Raw genomic sequence first — 25,793 nt, 5'->3', positions numbered from 1 at the left:
TTTATGACGTGTATTGCTGGTGACCTTTTATACTCACGGGTGCTCTGCTTGTGACATTATGGACTGTTGTCAACCAATAAATATTGGCGTGAACACATACTTCAGACACGTGTCACTCTAACGCCCGTTTCACACATACTCCGTGTGTAGTGCGTATGCGGTGCGTGTTGCAGTGCGTATGCGGTGCAGGAGCAGCACGCGCTATAGTGCTTTCCCATATGCTGCGTTTGCAGTGCGTAACTGATCCACAGCTGTACCACAAAAACATACTCTCTATTTGTATTTCAAATCCAGAAGTTATCAGCAACTTTTATTTAAAAAAAGTTTTGTCAGCATTGCGATTCTCTTCTACACTCTCTACACTCTTTAAAGGGGTCATATAATGGTACATGCACTTTTGCAAGTTGATTGTACTGAAATGTGTGTTGGCAGTGCCTGTACACAACCATCATATAATGATAAAAATCCATCCAGTGTTTTTTTTTTATCTCCTTATATGTTTTCCCCTGTCTCAAATCAAGCCGTCTGACCGTGTGATGTCACACGGTTGGACGCCCCTCCCGCGATTGTTAATTGACAGTAGCGTTTCAACACAGACCCACCCTGAGCGAGCTGTCATCATAGTCCGCCATTGTTGATACGCTGGAGCAGAATGGCGTCTAAGCGATTGTGGTGTTCTGTTCTTGGGTGTAATAACGAACACAACAGTCATTTTGATGTTCCTAAATCCGAACCGCTGAAGACGCCGTGGCTGAGTTTTGTTTTCGAAGGGAATATTCCCCACGATCAACGTCAATGCTTTCATGTTTGCGCAAATCATTTCTCACCAGACTGCTTTATAAACGAGGGTCAGTATATAGCTGGTTTTGCTAAGAAGCTGCTCCTGAAAAAAGGATCAGTACCAACTATTCATGTTCCTGCTGAAGGTTTACACTCAGGGTACATTACGGCATGTTTTCTATGTACGTCATTCTCAATATAATTCATAATCCCATGTTTATAATGAACAACGCGTTATTCATTACCCAGATCTGATGAAGGACCTTCGCCTGGACCCGATGACAACGCAGTGCTGAAGCGCCAACTAGTCTCTCCGGATCCCTTTACCACTCTACAGATAAAGCGTTGTCGGGAAACTCAATTCGTGTATCTACCCCGAATTGATAAAATAAAATAAAATTCTGCATCAAAAATTATAAGGAAACACCAGTACTTTGTTTAGGCTTGGTTTGTAGGGAATTCAAATTAAAAAAAAATTTTAACCATGTAGCCTACTTATATTAAAATCGCAAAAATTTTAAATTAAAACTTAAAATTGACAAAAACAGCCGACTCTCATGCCTTTGCTTTTGCATTTAAATTTTAATACAATAAATCTTGCATGTCACAAAGAACTTGTTTTTCCACCTCCATGAATGAGAATTAAATTAAATACTTTTATAATAATAAATAATAATAAGTTTATTTTATATAGCGCCCTTCTCAAACCCAAGGTCGCTTTACATAGTAAGAAGGCAAGGAAACACAACAACAACAACCAAAACAATACAACAAGACAAGTTATCTGTATGAAGCTATGAGTTAGGTGTGGAGAAGTGATCGTTAAACAAAAAGGTCTTGAGATGTGCTTTAAAGAAGGGAAGAGAAGGACAGTCACGAAGAGGTTGTGGGAGGCGGTTCCAGAGTTTGGGGGCCAAGGCACTGAAGGACCTGCCACCCAGGGTGGAGAGTCTGGAGCGGGGGATAGCCAAGAGATTTTGGTCAGAGGATCTGAGTGAGCGGGAAGGAGTGTAAGGGATCAGGAGGTCACGGATGTAGGGGGGAGCAAGGTTGTGGAGTGCTTTGAAGGTGAGTAGTAACACTTTGTATTTGATCCGGGACGGAACCGGTAGCCAGTGGAGTTGGTGGAAAATAGGGGTGATATGTGCTGATCGTCTGGTATGGGTGAGGAGCCTGGCTGCTGAGTTTTGAATATATTGTAGCCTTTGAAGTGATTTAGCAGGGAGACCAAGGAAAAGTGAGTTGCAGTAGTCTAGACGGGACATAATAAAGGAGTTAACCAAAATCTGAGCATCACTAACAGAGAGGAAGGGTTGGAGGCGAGCAATGTTGTGGAGGTGAAAGAAGGCAGTCTTAGTGAGTGATTTGATATGAGGATCAAAGCTAAGGGAGGAGTCAAGCAGAATGCCAAGGTTTTTAACAACAGGGGTAGAGTGAACAGGTGAACCATCAATGTTGAGAGTGAAGCTGGGAGATTTGGAGAGGATGCTTTTAGGGCCAATCAGGAGAATTTCGGTTTTATCTGTGTTGAGTTTGAGAAAATTGTTTTGCATCCATAATTTTAAGTCAGAAAGGCAGTTCTGTTTTGCATCAAAATTGTTTTGCATCCATAATTTTAAGTCAGAAAGGCAGTCAGTGAGGGAGCATGGTGGTGGGTCAGAGGGAGAGGGAGTGGTAAGATAGAGTTGGATGTCATCTGCATAACAGTGGAAGTTAAGACCGTGGCTGCGTATGATCTGCCCAATAGGGAGGATGTATATGAGAAAGAGTATGGGCCCAAGTACAGAACCCTGGGGAACACCACGAGTGACAGGGGACTTGGAAGACTGATGTGGACCCAGTGTTACAAATTGCTTTCTGTTGGTGAGGTAAGACTGAAACCAAGTGAGTGCTGTGCCAGAAACACCAATAGCAGACAGACGGGCAATTAGAACATTGTGGTTGATGGTATCGAAAGCAGCACTAAGGTCAAGGAGGATGAGAATGTTAAGTGAACCAGCGTCAGCAGACAGGAGGAGGTCATTAACTATGCGTAGAAGAGCAGTCTCTGTACTGTGACATGAACGGAAGCCAGATTGAAAAGACTCATACAGGTCATGGTGATTAAGAAAAGTGTGAAGTTGAGAAGCCACCACTCTTTCCATTACCTTGGCCAGAAAGGGGAGGTTGGAGATAGGGCGGTAGTTTGATAGTGATGTTGGGTCGCAGTCCGGTTTTTTGAGAATGGGTGTGACTGCAGCAGTCTTGAGGGCAGCAGGCACAACACCAGAGTTCAGGCAGGTGTTTACAATCAGTGCAATGGGTTCAGATAAGGATGTGTTGCAGGCTTTAAGTAGAGGGGTGGGGGCAGGGTCAAGCTGACACGATGAAGAGTTTGATTTATTAATAATGTCAGTGATAGTGAGGGAGTCAATAGCGGTGAAATGGGAGAGCTTAGGACCCAGAGAGGGGGGAGATGAAGAGAGAGAGATAGCATTGTGGTTGAAGCAGTGGTAAATTTGGCTAATTTTGTCATCAAAGAAGTGTAAGAAGGCCTGACACTGCTCAGGGGTCTTAGGACAGGCAGTGACAGGTGGTTTGATGAGTTTGTCCACAGTCCTGAAAAGGGTTTTAGGCCTGGTCATGGAGGACGTTATGAGTAATGAGTAATAGTTTGAACGGGCAGCATTGAGGGCATCCCTATATGTCAGAGTATGTTTGGTGTAAAGCATGGAGTGAATTGTAAGGCCAGTTTTCTTATATAGCCGTTCAAGACGGTGGCCAGAGGCCTTAAGTTTCCTGAGCTCAGGGGTGAACCAGGGGCAAGTACGGTTAGCTGGTATAAGCCTAGTCCTGACAGGGGCTAAGCTATCAAGCAGGCTGGTCAGGGTGCCATTGTACGTAGCAACTAAGTCATCCGCGGACGAGAGCTCGTCAAGGTCCAATAGTGGTGAGGCCTCTATAGAGGCAGCAAACATGCTGTGGTTTATTGGCCTGATGTTACGACATGTGATAGTTGTTTTTTCTGAGGATGGAGGAGGAGTGATCATATGAAAACGGCATTCAATAAGCTTATGGCCTGAGATGGAACCAGAGACAGAGATGTCATTTAGACCAGAAGAGCAGAGCAGATCCAAAGTGTGGCCGTGAGTGTGAGTAGGAAAGTCAACATGCTGTGTCAAACTAAAACAGTCCAATACAGAGTTAAACTCTGAGGTGTATGAACAATTTGTATCCACATGAATGTTAAAATCCCCTAACATAATCATAGCAGAACAAAGAGATGAAATAACAGTGAGAAGTTCATTCAATTCAGACAGAAAATTTACAGATGGTTTAGGGGGGCGATAGATTAGCAATAGCAGAAGGGGTATGGTTGAAACAACCTTCACAGCAATATATTCAAAGGATGTCACTTCAAATGGCCTAAGTTCTTTAACAGTCAGATCTGAGCGGTACACTACAGCCAACCCACCCCCTCTCCCTACAGATCTGGGTTTGGATAAGTAGCAGTAGCCAGGGGGAGTCAGCATGTTTAAATTAATGTAGTCACCGGGTTTTTGCCAGGTCTCTGAGAGACAAAACAAATCACATTTTTTGTCCACAATGATATCGTTTATTAGGGCCGTTTTGTTTGAGATTGAGCGCACATTTAGGTGGTCAATGTTAAAGTTCTGACATGATGACGAGGCAGGAGGAGGCAGCCTAGGGGGGTGACGAAGGTTGTCAAAGTTAATTCCCCTGTTCTTTGGCTGGTATCGTCGACAACGGTCGGGCGTGTAAACAGTTGGAATTTGAGCATCATGTTCATAGATGAGAGTCGGTTCCCTTTTGAAACGATGAGCGTAACGCGGACGACGAATAATTCCAAGCGAGCAGCAGTGTTTGTACAGCGTCGGGTCCAGGGGGGCGTGGCAGCGAAAAAGTTTGAGAGTAGCAGGGGTGTAAACAGGCTCCATTGCCAAGTTACAAAAAACACACATGCACAGCATAAAGCAAGCTGAGAGGACATTAATCCAGCTGCCAGCGGGAAACATGATATCGACACAGTAAAGTTGCCACAAGCAACACAGAGAAACACCACGCTAATGCTACATGTTAGCCAACCAGGCTCACAACACAACCCAATCCGCAATGTAATCAGCGCAGTTTAGTACACCAACCACAGAACAGACTGGGGACAACAACGAGGCAAGCGGGTAGAAACACACTTACCTCAGCGGCAGTCACTGTGAGGGGAGAGAGGAAGAAAGCTCATGCAGGGAAAAAGCAGGCGTACCGGGCAGTGGCAAACAGAACTGGAGGAGCAATGTAGCAGAGTTTGTAGCAAAGTCTGTAGCATTAATCCACGGATTGATACAACAGCATCAAGCAACAACGCTCCAGCGACAGAGCAGACAGATTCGGCGAGAAGAGATGCAGTAGTCCACTAGACTTCGGTGGTAAATGACATAGAGAAGAAATCCAGCGATAGCAGGGAAGGAGAGACTCCCGGTGAGCAGCGGCAGACACACACGCACAGCGTTTTATGGTGAGATTACTACATTTTATTTAATTAAATGCATTTATGGTGAGATTATTATATTTTCATGTCAATCTGTTCATTTTGACCACGAACCATGCGTTGTCACTTTAATTCAGCACGTGCAGCACAGCAAAAATAGACTCGTGCGTAAACGATCGCTGCACTGCTGTATACGCACCGCTACTGGAACGTATCGCCAGACCGCATCTGCGTGCAGTGTGAAAGCTCTAACCTGTTAACATGGGTACAGAAAAAAATACACACCGCATACGCACTGCAAATGGAGTATGTGTGAAACGGACGTAATGTCGTTGACAGTGTTGACAGAACGGGGCTAATATGGTCATACTTCCTGGTTCTGGTAAGAACTCGAGCTGCTTCGTTTTGGACCAGCTGTAGTTTGTTTATCAAGCGAGCTGGGCAACCACCCATAATAGCATTACAATAATCTAGCCTTGATGTCATGAACGCATGAACTAATTGTTCTGCATTTGTCATTGAAAGCGTATGATGTAATTTAGATATATTTTTAAGATGGAAAAATGCGGTTTTACAGATACTAGACATGTGACTTTTTAATGAAAGATTGGTATCAAAGAGCACACCCTAACTGACAACGAAGACTTGACAGAGCAGCCATCAAGTGTTAGGCAGTATTCTAGGTTATTACGTGAGGAAGTTTTTTGTCAAATAATTAGTATCTGTTTTTTTTTTTGTTTTTGTTTTTTTCAGAATTAAGTAGTAGGAAATTACTAGTCATCCAGTTTTTTTTATCAGCTATGCATTCCGTTAATTTTGTGAATTGGTAAGTTTCATCAGGGCGTGATGAAATATAGAGCTGAGTATCAGTGAACATAACAGTGAAAACTAATGCCATGCTTCCTAATGATATCTCCTAAAGGTAGCATGTACAGAGTGAACAGCAAAGGTCCTAGCACTGAGCCTTGTGGTTAGCCATACTGAACTTTTGATTGATAAAACATCTCTTAATTTACTGCTACAAACTGATAACGGTCAGATAAGTATGATTTAAACCATGCTAATGCAATTCTACTTATGCCAACATCATTTTCAAGTCTATTTAAAAGAATGTTGTGGTCAATAGTATCAAATGCAGCACTAAGATCGAGTAACATTATAGAGAGATACAACCACGATCGTATGATAAGAACAAATCATTTGTGACTCTAATGAGAGCTTTCTCAGTACTATGGTATGGTCTAAATCCTGATATCTGATCCTCGCAGATATCATTTCTTTCTAAAAAGGAACATAGTTGTGAAGATACTACCTTTTCTAGTATCTTTGACTGAAAAGGTAGATTCGAGATCGGCCTGTAATTGACTAATTCTGTAGGATCAAGTTGCATTTTTTTAACAAGCGGTTTAATCATAGCCAGCTTAAAAGTTTTTGGTACGTATCCTAATGACAAAGATGAATGAATGATATTAAGAAGAGGATCTATGACCTCTGGAAGCATCTCATTCAATAGCTTAGTCGGTATAGGGTCTAACATACATGTTGTCTAATCATTTGTCTTTCCTTCTCAAAACCAAGAATGCAAAGATTGGACTTGTGTTCTTGGGGAGAACGCTCTTGCTAGTTGTTCTTGGAAGAATGAACTCACAAGGTGACGAGCACACAGAACGCTGCTGGTAGTTTGAGACAATGTGTTCTTGCTGGTATTGCGCAATAATACCCCCGCACAGACGCTGTCTGCAGTACCCAAACATAACGGGAATTATTGACCAAGCCCAAGCCTACCCTCAGCTCAAAGGATTACTTTACAACTGTACACTACAATGTAATGTATATTCATAACAATAAAGCTACGCTTATGGAGATTCTCACTTCCGAAAACGTTTGAGCACATTTTCGATTCGCCATAAATTTTCGTAAAAATGCCAATATTTGAAATCTACACAGTTGATTTCTCGCATCAAAATGTTCTCAGAAGTGAATTTAGTGATGAAATAGCGTACGAAATTGTAGAAAAACGACTTGCTGTATTGACCTGCCTCTCTTTCCTCGAATGCCGAAATGAATGCTGGGACATTTCTGCCGTCAAGTTCACACAAGTTACCAACCTATGCATCCTCGGTAAAATGGGCGTGTCAAGAACACTTCCATTTTTACAGATTTTTAACCGTTCTTGCCAAAATGCAAACTTGTGTTTTGGGACAGTACTTGGGCAGCGACTGATGATGTTTTACAAGTCCACAAGAACACAAGTACAGACAAGAACGCATATTGAGAAACGGCCATAGTCTCTATGGGACTGACAGGAAGAACGAAAGACTCAGACTCGGCCGAACCCCGATCCAGATGAACTAATCATTTCTCTTTCCGGTACTGACAGCATAGTCTCTATGGGACTGACAGGAAGAACAAAAGATTCGGAGGACCCGGCCGAGCCGAACCCGAACTCCCGATGACTCGAACTAATAATTTATGTTTCATGTACAGAACCTATGGGATGTTGCGCGCATGCGCGGTCAACACGGTAGTCCCGAGTCATATTAAAGATTTGTTCAAAATGAACGAATTGTTCATGAACGACACATCACTAAAAGGCGAGAGTGCGCTCGAGAAATAAAGACGGCTAGCTAGATACTAGCGTGTTGTGCTAGTGATAACGATTTATTTAAAAGCTAGTGATGTCAGATTAATGTGATAGGCAATATTAGACAATATCTAATATACTGTATGTTGATGAGTAAGTTAAATTTAGCAAATAAAAACAACAAGGAATAATAGTAAATAGAGATTCAAAACAGAAAGCTATAGCCTACTGAGTTTACAGACACAAACCAGCAGCAAGGCAGACAGGAGCAATCGATCAAGTTAATATGATTCAGGTAAATGATTCAATGATGCAAACAGTTCATTTGAGCTGTAAAGCAGCTTTAAAAGAAAATTGTATCATTGTTCAGATCATCATTTATTTAATTAGTTAATTTCATCTATAATTTAATCTCACACCATAGACTTAAGATGCCTTACTGTAATACAGAAATGATTCCGCCTGGAAAGGTAGTCCCACCTCAAAATAATTATTTAGACAACTTTATAGCTCAACTAATAAAAAGTTGTTACTGAATAACTAATATAAATGCTTTAGCAAAATAAGAAAATTATTTTTCAGTTTGAACCCTCTGAGATTCTGATCTATTTGACGCTATAGACCTCTATATAAACTTAATCACTCCTGAATTTTCTAACTAATTCTGCAGTTTTTATTCTAGATTATTTTAAGTTGTAAAGTGAATTAGCTATATTAAAATTTATCTTATGCCTTTGGCTGGAATTATCAATCCGCTTCAGCAACGTGTGTATATTGTATCAGTATGCATTAGTTCAGCAAGTCAGATTGTGAACACATCTGTTTTTTTATCTTTAGCGGCAGGCAGGGTGATTTGTGGAGCAGCGTTTTAAAAATAAAATTTATTATGTAAGAACTTGTGGCAAAAGTGCATCTACATGTGCACAAATGTAAAACAAGTTGTTAATCACAATCGTACACTCATTATTTTAATTACATATCTAAAGCTAGCACTATGAATCTGGGCCACCTAAATTTATGGTTAGGATCCACTACTATGTCCATCATAAGTACCTTACTGTAACTGTCTCCCAAGTGTAAGAATTTTACTGTACACACGATTTTTGTTTGCTATTATTAACTGAGCAATGAGTCAACATTACTTTCTGTGATAATCTATATTATTCCTTAAGTGTTGTCAATAGACTTAAACTTGTATTGCAAATGGAGCAGTCCTTTCAGACGCCCATGGAGGGCTGTAGCCAACGCATTAGTGATCTGTGTTGCCGCAGGCAGTCGTGCCGGTGAGTGCCGTTATGCGGCTCTTCTCTTCAACCCTGGGAGTGCGCGTTGGAGGGCGTCATACTCCTCCGCTCCCTAAGATCCATGTCCATTGTCTTCTGCCTCATAATCCGTTGCTTGCTAGCAGCATGAATCCATCTTGGGGAATATGGTGTATTCTGACTGTGAAAGGATATTGGTGGGATTATGATTCGCCTGAATAGTTGATGCCGGAAATGCCCGACATCCTTTTTTCTTTCAGATCAAATAGACGTAGCAGGTCAGTGGCTCTCAGATCCATTAAAGGAAAGATGAGGTGAACTCATGTGGGAAAGGAAACCTTTCACATGATGACCTGCTGAGGTCATGTACACTGGTTTTCCAGTGAGAGAGCTCCCCACAGGGCTTTGACCGTACTGTATATTTTAGTTTTTATTGAGCCATTTTGTTGATACCTATTACTGTGAAATATGCCATGTTAACTGGAAAAAATGCAACATAAATCTGAAAACAAAGTTAGATTTATGTGCACTCAAAAAAAAGTGAGAAAATTCTACCTATATGGGTACAAAGGCTTATCACTACCATCTTTGTAGAGGCTAGAAACTTTCTTCAGAATTATATTTCTCACCATACATGTTTCATTGAATTAATAACACTTAAAAACAAAAGGTTTCAGTAAAATTATATGGCCACTTTATTAATGATAATCTCCCTATATGCATGTGAATTAGTATCATTAAGGGATACATAAGTATTTTTAGTTAGCATCTCACCATCAGAATATCGTTCTATCATTAGGAATTATGTGCATCTACTTAATGCAGTCATGATGTTTCTCATATTTATGCCATTAGTGTGATAATGACAACATACTTCCTCTGGGAATGTTTCGAATTACATATGCGTTTATCAAATCTTTTGTTTGGTTTTAATTTTTTTCAGACTCTGAGTCTGACCTGCACAGTCTGCGGTGACCCCAAACCTCTGGTCAGCTGGTCTAAGAATGATCAAGAAGTAGATCCCAGTGATCAGTACGTCATTGCCATAGACTCGGGCAAGTTCGCCAGCCTCACCATCAAAGGCGTATCCCTGGAGGACTCCGGCAAGTACACCATGACGGTGCAAAACAAGTACGGTGGCGAGTCGGTGGACATCGTCGTCAGCGTGTACAAACACGGCGACAAGATTCCAGAAATCAAACCCACACCCACGCCCAAAAGGATCATGCCTCCCACAGTTCCGATTGTACTTCCCACCACCAAGGCTGCCACCCCTGCCCCTGCACCTGCTGCAGCCAAGTCTCCAGCTCCTCCCCAAAACGCCAAATCCCCCACTCCGCCTCGCGGCATGAAGTCTCCCACTCCCACCAGGAAGAAGTAAAGGCCTAGCTCTTTGCTCTCATTTGCCCCAACAGCACAAAGACGACTAGATTTACATTTCCACTAAGAAATATCAGTGTTTGCAAGGCAGCAAAATAAGTTTGAGTTTAGGTTTTGGTTTAATGTAAACAAAATGCTGCCATCATGACACTCAGCACACATCTTGATTTCTTTCAGCTGTACACAGAAATTTACATAGCTGATTATATGGGTATAAATCAGTGAAGGTGATGCCATTTTTCTGATGTCACATTTTTTTCTGTCAGCATAATATGCACAGACATGTATAATAAATAATTCATAGTTTCATTGCCCTAAAAAGTGTAAACAATTTTTAGCTGCATCGCATACTGTCTGTAGATATTACATTTGGTTTGAAACTTACTTCATGACCATGAATAAGGGTAATCGTTTGAATAAGGGTATTATGAATGAAATTTGGAAGTAACGTTTGACTCTGTGTTGCAGTTTGTTTGAGCATCCTGACCAGCCTGATACAGCAACTTAGGCACAACCAATGGTGTGAGTTAAGGGGATGGGGGTATATTTTTGTCTTACTAATGACAGAATTTACACACTCTTTAAATACAACAAGGAAGACAAAACCAATTGAAATTCAGTATGCAAATAAGACTGTCAGAAATTGGCTGAAAATTCTCTACAAAACATCTGTATGATAAGCGGTTTGGGCTGAACGAATTGCAAAAGTTTAATTCTTAGGTTTTGAGGTTTAGAACAAACCCTCAGCGATGCACCAATATTAAAATTCTGGCTCATACCAGTAAGCTGTTCACTAATTGATGTTATAGCTGATAAACGAAAAATAGCTGATAGTAAAATTCTATTTTGTGTCAGAAATTAATAAATAAACACTGAAGTAAACTCAAAAGTTGTTTACAAGTGAATTTAGGCATCATATTGTAATTTAAAGTGTGAAAGACTAAATTGTTAGTGTTATTAAAAATTAACTTTAAGTAAGCGTTAGAAGATGGCAACATTTACATAAAAAATAGATGAAAATGAACATGCACAATTAGGGATGCATTCAGGTTGACTTTTTCAATGGCTCTCTCTTCAGTGGCTTTTTGCCATTGAGATGACTGGGGAAAATATGTCCCAATCAACCTGAATTCAGCCCTACAGTACCTACCCAATATTGATCAAGAAAAAAAAAAAAAAAAAATTCTGTCATGACAACAGATATATTCAGATATATATCAACATTATGCTGCCTTGCAAACAGTAATTGAACTATAGTGCACAAATAATAAAAGTACAATAGAAAAGTAGTATTTTCCTCCAAAAATGCATCGTCATATCGTAAAATGAGCAAGCATTTAGCATGAAAAGAAAGAGAGTAGGAAGTTTGTGTGAAGGAGGGTTGGGCGAGTTATATTTAGTGCCATGAGAAAATGTGCGAAACAGTTTGTCATCTGGGTTGCCTAAGCTGAGTGGGCCCCTAATGATTTTGGCTCCCTTTTGCTTGGGGGAAAGCTTTGATGTTAGTTTATTAAATCTCTGTTTAAAAGCTGTTCTTTTAGTTAGCAACTGAAATCCAGAGGTTTTTTTTTTGCTTTCTCGAGTGGATGGATGGCCTAAGAGTGCAGGACCTCCACTTAGCCCCCAGCAGCTGCCATGAGCCCATCAGCGCTCCTCTCAACCTCATCTCACATCCTTGCCTTTTTCTGCTGGTATTGTGTTAATAAAAGAGTTGGAAATCACTACCAGTGTCATATCTGCCTTTACATTGTACACAAACACACACACACACACACACACGCACACGCACACACACACACACACACACACACACACACTTATTGTAAAATATGAATGCGATTAGAAAAGCTACCACCCCATCTGAAACGCATCAGCACTTTTCTTCGGTTCTTGGACCAGTTGTACTTCACAAATCATTTCATGTATATGGAACACCTAGCTTGAGGTGTTTTGCTGCCAAGAATGCACTGCTATACTTCCTTATTCACAATGCATGACTTGGCGATTTGTATTGCCTGGCAAATCTCCAATCATAACCACTTTTTCTTCTTTTGAAATAAATGCATTTAGTTTACAGTGGCCACAAAGTATTTGGACACTTAAACCACTCTTTGTTGCATTAAATGACACTATACTAAGCCAAAGAAAAATAGCAAATGTGTGTGTGTGTGTGTGTGTGTGTGTGTGTGTGTGTGTGTGTGTGTGTGTGTGTGTGTGTGTGTGTGTGTGTGTGTGTGTGTGTGTGTGTGTGTGTGTGTGTGTGTGTGTGTGTGTGTGTGTGTGTGTGTGTGTGTGTGTGGACTTTTTGGTATCTTGTTTGTTGTATCTTGTGTTATAGAATGTTAAGACAGATACATTTTAAGTGTGCCTTAAGTGTCCAAATTATTTTTGGTGCTATGTTCCTGGTGCTTCTTTTCAGAATTTGTCTCTTCCTATAATATTTAAATAATGAGATCATCATTTTAATAATTTAAACAAGCAGTGGCACTGTTTCTTTTTTTTTTTTTTCTCAGATTGAATTACTTTAGTAATCAGTTTACTTCAATAGGAATTTGATTGGAATAATTAAAATGTAGGAAATTTAACTTGTTTTGATTTCAAATGTGACTTTAATTAAAATATGAAAATTTAATCAGTGGAATTATTTGCTTTGAACTCAGATTTCTATGGCAACTCACAATCTCAGCAAATCCTTTCCCAGACACAAGACACATCAGTTCATAATTTTATGCAACAGAAATCATTGACAATATCACACGCGGCTTGGAAATGTCATTCCTGCATGATCGATCATTCGCGGTGAATTCTAATGGAGTCGTTGTTGCATGTCTTGTTGCTGACCAGAGCTGGCATGGCAGGCTGACCAACAAGTACAAATCTTCAAGACTGAACACCACATGGTGGCACTGATGTCCCATTATGAAACCTCTGCAAGCTGCTGTCACCCCAATGAAAGAAAAAAAGACAATACCCGATTACAGGGCTCAGTTTTAGACTTTGAGTTCTATCAAGAAGGCAAACCACAAAACTATGTAATGTTCAGAGGGCCTGAGGAATCAGTTTGGGGAACATCAAACACAAAGTCATATATGATAAGACTGGACATTATAGCTGAGGAATTCTTATTTAAAAAAAAAAAAAAACTATTACTCTAAATTCAAAATGTCTAAGCAACTGTAAGAACTAAAAACCAGCAAATGTCAAGTCAAAAATAGTATGCCATTTTTTCACACAGAATGATATTTAGTAATTTTCATTTATATGCACCTATATGACAATGCATAGTAATAAAAAGGCAATATTTCACTATGTATATTTTCATTGCAACATCGTATGAAAAATACCACATTGGGACTTCTGTGAACATTATGTAATTGAATACGAGTTTTGAACAGACTAATTGAAATTGAAAGCACTGGTTTAAACTGACTCAAGGTAATGAATCAAATTTACCAACTTAACACAATATTTCATTCTAGGTTTAAAGGTTACTATATACTAGCGCTTACACTGAGTATGCAAATGCTTACAAATCCATCGAAATTCATTAATTTCAAACGCTTGAAAAACCATTCTTTGTCACTATGCACACAGAAGATGAGAAACATGATCAGTTCAGTTGTGTATCTATAGCAATATGGTCACACTTTAGATTAGGGTCTAATTCTCATTATTAACTAACTATTAACAACAACTTTCAACTTCAATAAGCTCCAAATTACTGTTTATTAATAGTTAGTAAGCTAGTTGTTACATTTAGGTATTTGGTAGGATTAATATGTGCTTTGTACTAATAAACAGCCAATATCCTAGTAATTTGCATGCTATTAAGCAACTAGTTAGTGAGAATTGGACTCTAAACTAAAGTGTTACCAACTATATAATAAGAATCTCTCTTAAATTTGTCTCTAATAATAAGTCATAATACTAACAATAATACCACTGTGTAAAACACAAGGCATATCAATCATGTCAGCATTCTATTTTTTATATAAAAAGAATTATCTAGTGGTCACACTGACGTGTTTTTACACACAAAAGCATCTTAAATGATTTTACTTCCTGCTAAATGCATTCTGAATAACCAGCATGTAATTTGAAAAAAGTTATAACTATAGTGTTTCGTTAAAGAGCCCCCTGGGAATCCCACAACAAAAATATATATACATAATACATAATAGAATCTGAGACTACTTTGAAGTAAAGAAAGTTTGCTATTGTTATCACTGTCGAGTGCACACAGCATTTTTACTGGCAGATAATCTGAGTGTGGGTGAGCGTGCTTTGAAGATGTGTTAGCTTCCACTGCACTGAGCAAAAAAAGAAAAAGGAAAAAAAAAAAACCATGCCAACAGAAACTGTTGAGATTCTTATAAACACCAACGGGCTGCCTGAAATGAGAGCGCCAGTGCTGTGAGTCTTGTCAGCCATTCACACTACACCACGTTTCATTAAAAAAAATTAAAAGTTCCTTTCAAACTATCTCTCTTATCTTTTACGGCCTGAATTCACATGGCTGTCATTCCCATGTACCACTTATGCTTTCAAATGGAAGGGTCATTTTTATGTGCATTTAGCATGTACATCTAAGGCAGGGCCGGTTCTAGACATTAGGAGGCCCTAGGCAAAATTCATGTTGGAGGCCCCCCACCCCCAATAAAAAACACTTGAAACAAATATGATTCCTAACCTTATACAACATTTAATTTTAAATTTAGAATATTTTTACTTACACAGTACATAAGTTTGGACACATGACTATTTTTAATGTTTTTGAAAGAAATCTCTTATATGCTCATCAAGCCTGGATTTATTTGATCAAAAATACAGAAAAATAATATAAATTTAAAATAATGGTTTTCTATTTTACTATACTTTAAAATATATTTCTGTGATACAAAGCTGAATTTAGTGTCACGTGATCCTTCAGAAAGCTTTATTATATTCTGATTTATTATCAAATGTTAGATTTTTTTATTTTTAAAAAGTTGTTTTAAAAAGGTCTTCACTATCACTTTTTATATATTTAACACATCCTTGCTGAATATTCCTGTTTTTTTTTTTGTTTTTTTTTTTTTTTCTGTATTTTTGATCAAATAAATGCAGGCTTGTAGAGCATAATAGGAAACTTCTTTCAAAAATATTAAAAATAGTAATGGGTCCAGACATTTTACCGGTAGCCTACTGTATGAACATATCAAACTTTATCTAAGGTAATCTCTCTTTTGTTTAATGAAGATGTTATTGTTGTTGCTGTTATTTTGCTGTTTTATTTTTTTAAAATTAATTAAATTTTTTTGTTAATTAATTTATTCACCGTTCCAGAATACCACTTCAGTAGATGAACATAAGTGCTTTTATAATTTTTTCATAGCTGCAGTATGGGCAGGATTTTTCTCTCCCATTTAATCAATATTGATGGCAGATATTGTCATATTATTAATATCAGTAATATATTATGTATTGCATTGTTAGGCTACCTTAAATATGCTAAATAAAGTGGAAGAGAAAGACACGATCGCTACTGAGCAGAAAAAAAATTCTAAACTGATATTATTGGCGTAAGTAGGCTATGATGTCAGGGTATAATCTATCTAATCATCAGGATAATTTAGAAGATAGACCCATAGATATGACATCCTTTATTTGAAACATTTAAAATGTTGTAGTGTTGGCTTTTTAACTTTGAATACAGCTCCCGACACGATGTTATTCATTGTATGCGCAAATTCAAAGCGTCGCGTCTGGGCATGTTAATGACGCCCGCGCTCTTTTAAACAGGCTTGTGCAAAATTCAGAATTTCAGAATTGGCCTCCATTCAATTCATGAATTGGAATTTGAATTGAATTTACTCCGCCCCACAGGACATTGAATTGAATTTGAATTGGAATGACAGGAAGTGGAATTAAATTCATGGCAATTCAAAGAAATTCCACACAGTCACACAACAGAAAGAATGTGTTGAGTCTCGCATGCATTCAGTGTTAGGAAGGTTACTTTGTAAATGTTATTGCTTACTGTTATTAGTTACCCATTATAAATGTGGTTTGGATTACTTTATTTGGATAACTTTATCAAAGCAAAGCAATTTCGTTTTAAGTTGATTAGTAACTAGTTGAATTAAACATTTTACCTCAGTAATACAACTAAATACAATTACTTTAATTTTTTAATTTAATAACAGAAATTTCATTTCACATAACTATTTACTCCGCAACCCTGCGTACATTTTGTTCTAAAATATATATTGATCAAATTCTTGAAATAAATTACCCCCTCAGTGTTGTTTAATTAGTTTTGTTCCAATGTAATTTTCATTTCAAAGTAATCACACAAACACAAAGTTGTTGTAAATGAAGTTATCATTTATTCCAATGCAAAAAATTACTGAGCAACACTGTTGCATCTAATTCTCAATAGCTCCTCAACTCCTTTTCATTGAGTCTGCACAGTTCTGGTCTGAATATCTTTCCTGCAATACTAAAGATTCTCTCAACAGGTGCAGAGTGAAGTTGTAAGTGTTGGCCATCAAATTGTGCTTTCAAACAAATGTCCACCTCAAATTGTTTAGCAACCATTTTAAATACTTGGTTAAAGTAAAGCATTCTGGGAAATGGAGTCATGTTCCATCATGTTCCAAAAAATTACAATTACAATAAATCAAACTTAATTATTTGTTCTGTGACTAAATGGTAAATGGACTGCATTTATATAGCGCTTTCACAGACCTATGGCCGCCAAAGCGCCATAGCCTCACATTCATTCATTCATACACCAACGGCGTCAGCCATGCAAGGCGCCAACCAGCTCGTCTGGGGTTAGGTGTCTTGCTCATGGAAAATCTCAACACTTGGTCAAGTGGAACCGGGGATTGAACCACCAACCTTTCGGTTTGTAGACAACCTACATGAACCACTGAGCCACTGCCACCCCACATATTATAATGCAATCATATCTAAATATACAAATATGTATATGAATTTCTTTGAATTTTTATTGAATTGCAATTCTGCTTCCTTTAATTCAAATTCGAATTGTAATTCTAGATCCTGTTTTTGACATCAATTCAAATTCAATTCAAATTCAAGAATTTAATTGGAATTAAGGAGTCATTCTCAATTCAATTCTGAATTGTGCACAAGCCTGCTTTTAAACTCGTAATAAAGCGGTGAATGATTTTTCCAGAAATGACGCTGATCTACAGTACAAGTTTATATTTAGAATACATTGCAATCACTCCAAAATAGATGATGACAACTCACACACCTGCATTACGAGCTGTGCTTCTTTGCGTGCCTTTATAGGCTTTTGCTTCACAGCACCTGATGGATGCGTTCGTTACACAAACTTTCAGAAGCTGGTACCCGCTTTGAAACGGAAACATTAATTGGTTTAACTGCAGATGAGTGACAATTCAACAATATCCAATGAACAATGAGGCTAGTATTTCTGCCCGTCTTGATTGGTGGACTATATGTAGGGGATGTTACGGTTATGGAGGCCCCTCCTCAAAGCCCGAGGCCCTAGGCAATCGCCTGCTCTGCCTATAGCTAGCGCCGGCCCTGATCTAAGGGAACAAAATGCATTAAAAGTACTTACATCTTGCAGAAAACACTGTTTCACAACCAGCCTTAGTCTCGTCTGCTGTCCAGGCGTCTTACTCTATTGGTGAATTTGACGTGCTGTTCTAAAGAGAGCAGAGAGAGCAGTCGTGGCTTTCATCATCACACACATGAAGGACCAGTAGGTTTAGTGCATGTTTCAAGATGGTATAGACCTATAGATTCATGTGCTATAACTAAGAAAAGGCGTTTTCTAATTTCTTCTTTGGCTTGTTGTAAGAGAACTAACACAGAAGACCCCATGAATGAATGCGAGAACCTTGAGAACCTTGCTTCTCATTTGAGAAGCAAGGTGTTATTTTCTTTGTTGATCGTGAAGGCATATAATACCTGGAATTCTCAGCATTCTCATTCATCTCAAATTCTGCCATCTTCTCTCACGGGAACTCAGTTACAGAAAAGGTTTCGCTTTTAACTAATAACCTGAGCCATAAATGTCATGTGACTAATTACATATCACAACAGCTTTGATTGGTTGATGGCACCACATCACACTCCAAAAAAATGCTTAGTTATTTTAATTTTTTCAATCCAAATGCTGGGTTGAGACTGTTGAGTAAGGAAGCGGGCTTAATTTGACCAATCAGTAACTCAATTATACGGGTTGGGAATATGGACATGAAAGACTGCAGGCACGTCACACAAGTATTTTAAAACTGACTTCAATGAGAAGTCCACCAATTTTACTTGAGTGATGACAGGTGAGTGGGATCTGAAAAAGCCGAAATGGCAGTTGAGAGAAGTGAATAAAATGCTTTAATGGAGTTTATTCCTGACTATCAGTGTTTATTTCAAGCTTTCAGTATATCTGTTTCTTGGCGGCACTCAAAGCGTGAGGCTTTGGCTGTAGTGTGACTAAAATAAAAGTTATTCAATATTTATTCAACATTGTTCAGTGAACTTTTCAAAAAAGCAACTTTGTAATTTAGCAACTTAATTTACTACCCATTTTGGGCTCATTTTAACAATACATAAGTTCATATTTGACTCAGTTCACTAAAAGATTTTGATAGTAAAATAGAGGTAAAAAAATAAAATAATAAACTTGAGGCTAAGACATTTTAATGATGTATAGTTTGTCAAGTTAATTTTTTTTTTTTTTTTTGCAGATCATTTTCCACTCTTGCCTGTTTTAGGGTTAAATGAAAAAAGATTAATGCATGATTTTCACAAAAACTAACTTAAATTTTAAAGTACATCTTGCTAGTGTCAAAAGCAGAACTCACTTCTTGAAGAACCTAATGAATCAAGTAATTTGATAAACATTGAATTCACATTCATTGTATTCAGGAACCACAGATATACTGACATCCAATCTTCATTTAGTCAGATATAAACCTGATGGTGTTTCATAAAAAGAAACACTGCAAGCATGTCTTTTGATATAATCAATGGCAGTTTTCGATATAATGTGTCATGACTTAGATAAAGGAATAGATAAAGTAATCGCACTATAGTGATTATTTGCCCTTCTGCACTAAGAACGTGTAAAATGTAAAGGTGTCCTCTGTGTTGAGTGGTTTTCAAGACTGAGTTTAAGGAATAAGGAAATAAGGATGAGATTCACCCACAGTGAAAGAGAATGACACATAACAACCGCATAGCATGACAAATGACTGACTTCACAGAGTTATGCAGCATTCAGGTTTTACACTTTCCAGCACATTTGAAATATAATGACATTTTCTTATTTGTAACTCGTTGTCCTTGAACAAATTCATGAAATACATAAGATTCCCAAATGAGAATGGCTACTGCATACTGGAATTTTTGTTGTATTTATTTATTTATTTTACAAATTGGTTGTTAATCAGTCAGACCTTTTCCAGACTCCAGGTGTGTATGACAATCAACTGTCTCTATATCTCAACTACGACACACCATTAAACATTTATTAATCACCTCAAATCCCTAAATGATAGACTTTTCCTTCTTAACTACATAAAGAGAACTGATTTCAAAAGGTCCAGTCTTGCCCCAAGCAATGCTTGCCATTAAGTAAACTGAGAAAATGAGAAAATAATGATGAGAATTATGAATAGATAATGAAATAAATTTGCAAATGATGTGCAAAATTATGATAGCATGTTATAGGGAACACTAAATTCTTGAAGGTAAAGTGTGCAATATATATATATATATATATACATATATATATATATATATATATATATATATATATACATATATATATATATATATATATATATATATATATATATATACATATATATATATATATATATATATACATATATATATATATACATATACATATATATATATATATATATATATATATATATATATATATATATATATATATATATATATATATATATATATATATATATATATATATATATATATACATATATATGTGTGTGTGTGTGTGTGTGTGTGTGTGTGTGTGGTGATTCACACAAAGCTATTGTATGGTTTCAGAAGGCTTGACATATAGCTCATGCTTTTATGAAGTACTGTTATGCTACTTTCAACTACTTTTTAGAGAACAGAAACTCAGACATTTTGTCTAGCTCTCATTTCGCATTTCAGAGAGGAAAGACAAGTGTGATAATGACGTGAGGGTGTGAGTAAATACTTAAATTAGATAAATCGTTGTTTTAGGGTGAACTATTCCAATTTGAGAGCACTTTCAACATGGTATGGACAAACCCTATGTTTATATGCTCATGTTAACCATTGGCGATCATATTAAATGTATATAATATAAATATCTTCACACAGTTTCGGTCCAGTCCACAAATGTATTTTGAGTGCAGTACAAGTAGCTTTCAAACTGCATTTCAAACCAATTGAAATGAATCAACAGTGGTTCAATGGTGCACACTACTCGCCATCCAGAGGATTTGATCCCAGAATGCGATGGAAATATGCCAGAAACTGAGTTCCACTTACACGCCTCTGGTTTCTGGTTCCCCCAAAGCTAAACCCCTGCTCAGCGCTTTAGAGAATGCTTTCAGCCGTAATAACATCGGGGGGATACTAAAACAACATACAGGAGAAAAGATTCCTCTCCTTCTGTCCTCTTATTTTAGAATAACTGAAAGTCGTAGAGGGAATAGTAATTATTTATACAGAATTTCACAAGCTTAAGAACTGTGTTTGGTCGTTTTATCAGAGTAAATATATTTGTTGAGCTCCGTACAGTGGTTATGCACAGAAAAAGTACACCCAAATGGATTCATTATTTATTCTGCAAAAAGAAAAAAGAAAAAGAAGTTCAAGTCTGTGAAGCATTGATTAGAATAACCAGGAGGGAAACTGAGCTGCGAATAAGCATTTAGTATTTAAAATAATTATTTCCATTTGGACCATGATAATATGCAAATTACAGTTTCAGGTTCAGCGAACCTTTCCATTTGTAACACAGAAGCCTACAACATGACTGCATTTTGCTTATCAGTTATTTATTCAGTTTTTACCTAGAAGAAATGCCACAAAACAATTAACACTTGAAAAATGAAACATCCACTCAGGACAGAGGAAGAAAAGCCTTCATTAAATGGCAGATTGATAAGCGAACAAATAAACAGACAACTAGACCAGCACCTCAGTCAATTAAACAGGTTTTTAAAAGGACTCAAATTAGCATTTTTAGCTGCACGTATATGAGTGTTATTTGGGACAGGAAAGTCATTACATCAGCAGGCACTGCTCAGACAATTCAAATGCTCAATTAATGTCAGGGTTTATAAAATAATTAATTCGTTATTACTGCACAAAACTGCGTTGGGGTGAAACCTGTCAAGAAAACCTCTCAGTCACTCCAAAATCAAAAGAAGAAGATGAAGAATATATTATTATTTACATTATAAATTGTATATTATATGAAAATTAAGCCTATTTTTAGGATTGTTGAGTTTTTTTTTGATTTATTTTTTATTATGTGACATTATTTTGATGAATTATTTTCTCCAAAAATTCTCATTACTGTAATGTGAAACTCTGACATTGTTTAGCAGTACTGGAAGCAGTGTTGGGTAAGTTAGTCTCAAAAAGTAATTAATTACTTGCTAGTAGCTATCTTCACCAGTCGAGTAGGCTACTGTACTAATTGCTCTCTTTCTAAATTTAAAATTGAATTACTTATTACTAATTACCTTTTAAAAACCATATCAACCTCGAGCAGTTGAACAATACATAGATAGACATGAAACTGCTCTTTTAATTCTTTCAAATAAATAATGTAAAATTTCATAAATTATTCTTGAACTGAACAAAGTATTTAAAAACTTCTTGAGATTAACCCATGAGACAGTAACAAGACATGACATTTACATATAATTTAGGTTCCTCTATGGAATGAACTTCACTGGACAATCCAGCGACCCAGTAATTAAATATAAATTACAAAACTGAGAAAATTAAGAAAACTTTTTAATAAGTATACTTATTACTCCAAGAAAATATTGTCAGATGAATACAATATTACAGTTTTTCTCAATCGATTTGGCTTTCTTTTCTCAAAACAATAAATTCAGATCTCTGAACAATTACTTTCTTGTTCACATCAGATTAGAATTTCTTATTGATTTGAGAAAATTGCATGTGTTTTGGCAAAAGAGTAAGTACAATTTTCTACAATTTGCACAATAACTAAATGCAAATGGCTTGTTTATCAAAACTGATGTTGATTACCAGTAAAATTGTTAAACTCTTCATAACTTCTAAACATTCTTTCATTGTGTGAGCCATCACAAGCAACATGATGCATTTAGTTATCAAAATATGTCAGCTCATGCATGTATATTCCATAAATATCTGACATGGAATGTTTGTTAATGTCTGTTAAATGTGCAAAAATCCTGAATTGAAATAGTAAGCACAATCTTACTAATCAACCAATCAAATTTGGAAGCATATATATGGGATTTGCCCGGCACAATCACTGCTATTTTAACTTTAACGTGGAGGAACGTCACAAGCCTACACAGTAGCAGCTAAAGCGGTACTGTAAAAATACATTCGTATTCATACAGTACATCTATTTTTGAAGAAATGCGTGGCATTGACATTGTCCAATTTACTGACACAATAATTTCCCCTTCGAAAGGGACCTCGCACTGCGTCGATGACACTATTGGGGAATGCCCTCCACATGAACTGGTGTCTAAAAAAAACGATCACAGCAATCGATATTGACCGGCGACAGCCTATGACGTCACTACTAGTGCGACCCGGAAGTATAAAAGGGGCGCTTAGAGAACATGTCATCCTCTTTTCGTCTTCAGGGACTGTTATGTCGTATTTGCAATCACCTGAAAAAGGTAAGAACAATTATGGCAAGTTGTTATGTCATATTTGCAATCACCTGAAAAAGGTAAGAACAATTATGGGAAGTGATAAGCGTTTCAAGAAGTGTGTGGATCTGTGTCTCAGGTTTCTGACACCAGATGACACACACAAATTGTGTGTTTACTGTTTGGGCTCAGAGTACGCACAGTCAGCTCTTGAGGGATCTGATTGTGCAGAATGTGAGAGTTTTCCTCTAAGAAAACTCCGCTCTCGTCTGGCCATCTTCTCGAGGGAAGAGGGACAGACATATGTGCCAGGCGATTCAGGTCCTGCTCACACTGAGGCAAAGCAGAGACTAGAATTGGTGGGGTTTCAGAGCTCACCGAGGAGTTTGAGAGAGTTGTTTATCTCTCACGCCCCTCGGAGGCTCGCGAGTTTGAGCTGCCGGATGAGGATGTGTTGTCACTAACATCCTCTGATCTGACAGCGAGGCGGGTCTGGCTGGTGATGCCTTGCACACAATGGCTATGTTGCTGAAAGATTTGGACCAAGGTCGGGGTCTTTCCCCTGACGCAGTGAAAACGAGCTGTGCCGCACTACAGATTAGCCCTCCGGGCCACCATACAAACAGCCGATGGTGGCCAGGAAAGGGCATCTGTGGTTGAACTTGGATGACATTGGGGAGAAAGAAAGCTTTTCTTCTCGATGCACCAGTGTGCATCTGAGAACTTTTCGGAACTTTCGGAACTTTTCGGAAAGTTCAAAGAGGCGAAGGCATGCCTGGCTGCATTAAATTTTTCATAACACTGCGGTCCAAATCTGCGGTCCGCTTCCTACACCCCATGCGCTTCTTGCATCAGCCCTGAGGCTGGACCTGTCTGTTGGTCTGGCGTCGGGTTTGGTAGTAAGTGCGCTCTTTCAAGCTCTTTATGGTGATAGGCCTCCATTTAGTGAATGACGTTTAGGCCATCGCTCTACGGGCAGCAGGTTGAGCTCTGTAGGTCTCCTCCATTTACAAGAGTTTTAGTAAGGTTGTACAGTAGACCTTGGTTCCCTTTGATTCAGGATGGATGGCGTGCTCAATTCCTTTTGAGTTTGATTTGGGTGCTCTTCGGTCCAAGGTAGAACATCTAAGGTGCAGTGTGGAGAAAAAATCTCTGGTAGCCGAGGCACTCCTTAGTTAAAATGTCTTTATTAAAGAAATGACATGTCCTAAACGGACAACTTTAAAATGCCCACGCGTAGCGGCATGGGGCCTTCTTCAGGGCATGACCTTGGTTCCCTGTTAGAAAGCATTAAGGGGTGTGTTTGGTAGGGTTTTTATAGGAGTAGAAATAGGGCCCTGAAGTTCCCATATATAGGTAGGCTAGGTATACCCTTTCCACAGGCGTCCTCTGATTAGAGTCGTCAGGCTTATATAGTGGGTAGTGCCAATCTGTGGTAGTGAACAGGATGGCCGTATTATACAAAGTCAGGCTTTGACTTTGTCAAATGATAATTATGTTATAGTCAGGCCACCGTTCATCCGAGCATCAAACAGACATTTCTGCGAGAGATGGTTTCCTTCCTATCAGGAGTTTTTCTACTGAGGCCACTGCTTTGTCAAGCTCAAGATAAAACAACAGAATCAAGCATTGGCCCTTGTCAGGCCACCTTGATAGCCACCTTATACTAGAGCAGTAGTTCTCCTCTCACTTTTGAGAGTCATTTTGAGATTATAGCTCTGAACTTCAGACATATAATATTCGTGTGTCTTCCCTCATGGGGCCGCCTTGACATCTGGCTTAGGCTTAGTATCTAGGATTTTTGGTGGCGGTCTGCTAAACATTTCTAAACATAAACATTCCTGTAAATCTAGTTTTTCCTGGCCTCTTACTACTAGCCAAGGCCCGCCTTTTGCATTACGTGTAAATGCTAGAGGTGTATCAGGGTAGATAGCAGCATAGGTAGCAGGCTACCTTCAAAAAGCCTCCCACGCAGATATCTATGGGCATTGTCAGGTCTTTCTATCCAGAGAGTAAGAAGCAGTGGGCTCAGACCTCCGCCCTTTAAAGCATTGAATGTGGTAGCTGGCAGTAAGGCCTTAAGTTAAAAAAGGATTTTTCTTCTGAGCCCCTTGAATATAAGAATTCAAGTCATAAAGTCAAATGTCGTTGGCCACTTACTGAGGCCTCCATTCCGTTGGGTTTAGTAAAGAAATATCATTTCTGTCTTGTAAAATTACAAGATAATAGGCCTCGACCCTTGTTAGGGTCATTAATTAGAGCACTTTGCTACCCATAGCTCATATGTAATCACCCTTCACCACCCAGGCTCAGGTAGAGACAGATTAGTGACTCCCTCCCACTTGGGATGGTTGAGTATGCTCCTTTAGAGCCAAAGTGACGTCATAGGCTGTCGCCGGTCAATATTGATTGCTGTG

At 38.2% G+C, this 25,793-nt stretch overlaps 1 protein-coding gene across 1 annotated transcript in view; it reads left to right on the top strand.

Moving 5' to 3' along the window:
- Positions 1-12,210, top strand: part of myom2b (myomesin 2b) — a 74,636-nt gene extending 62,426 nt beyond the window's left edge. The window contains exon 36 of the mRNA XM_081351161.1: positions 10,053-12,210. Coding sequence (XP_081207287.1) covers positions 10,053-10,490 — 438 coding nt within the window. The 3' untranslated portion in view covers positions 10,491-12,210. The remainder of the gene's footprint in view (positions 1-10,052) is intronic.
- Positions 12,211-25,793: the final 13,583 nt, after the last annotated feature.

The sequence above is a fragment of the Scardinius erythrophthalmus genome (genome assembly GCF_964197995.2).
Source record: "Scardinius erythrophthalmus genome assembly, chromosome: 21".
Taxonomy (NCBI): Eukaryota; Metazoa; Chordata; class Actinopteri; order Cypriniformes; family Leuciscidae; genus Scardinius; species Scardinius erythrophthalmus.
This window is presented reverse-complemented; position numbering and strand designations above follow the sequence as displayed.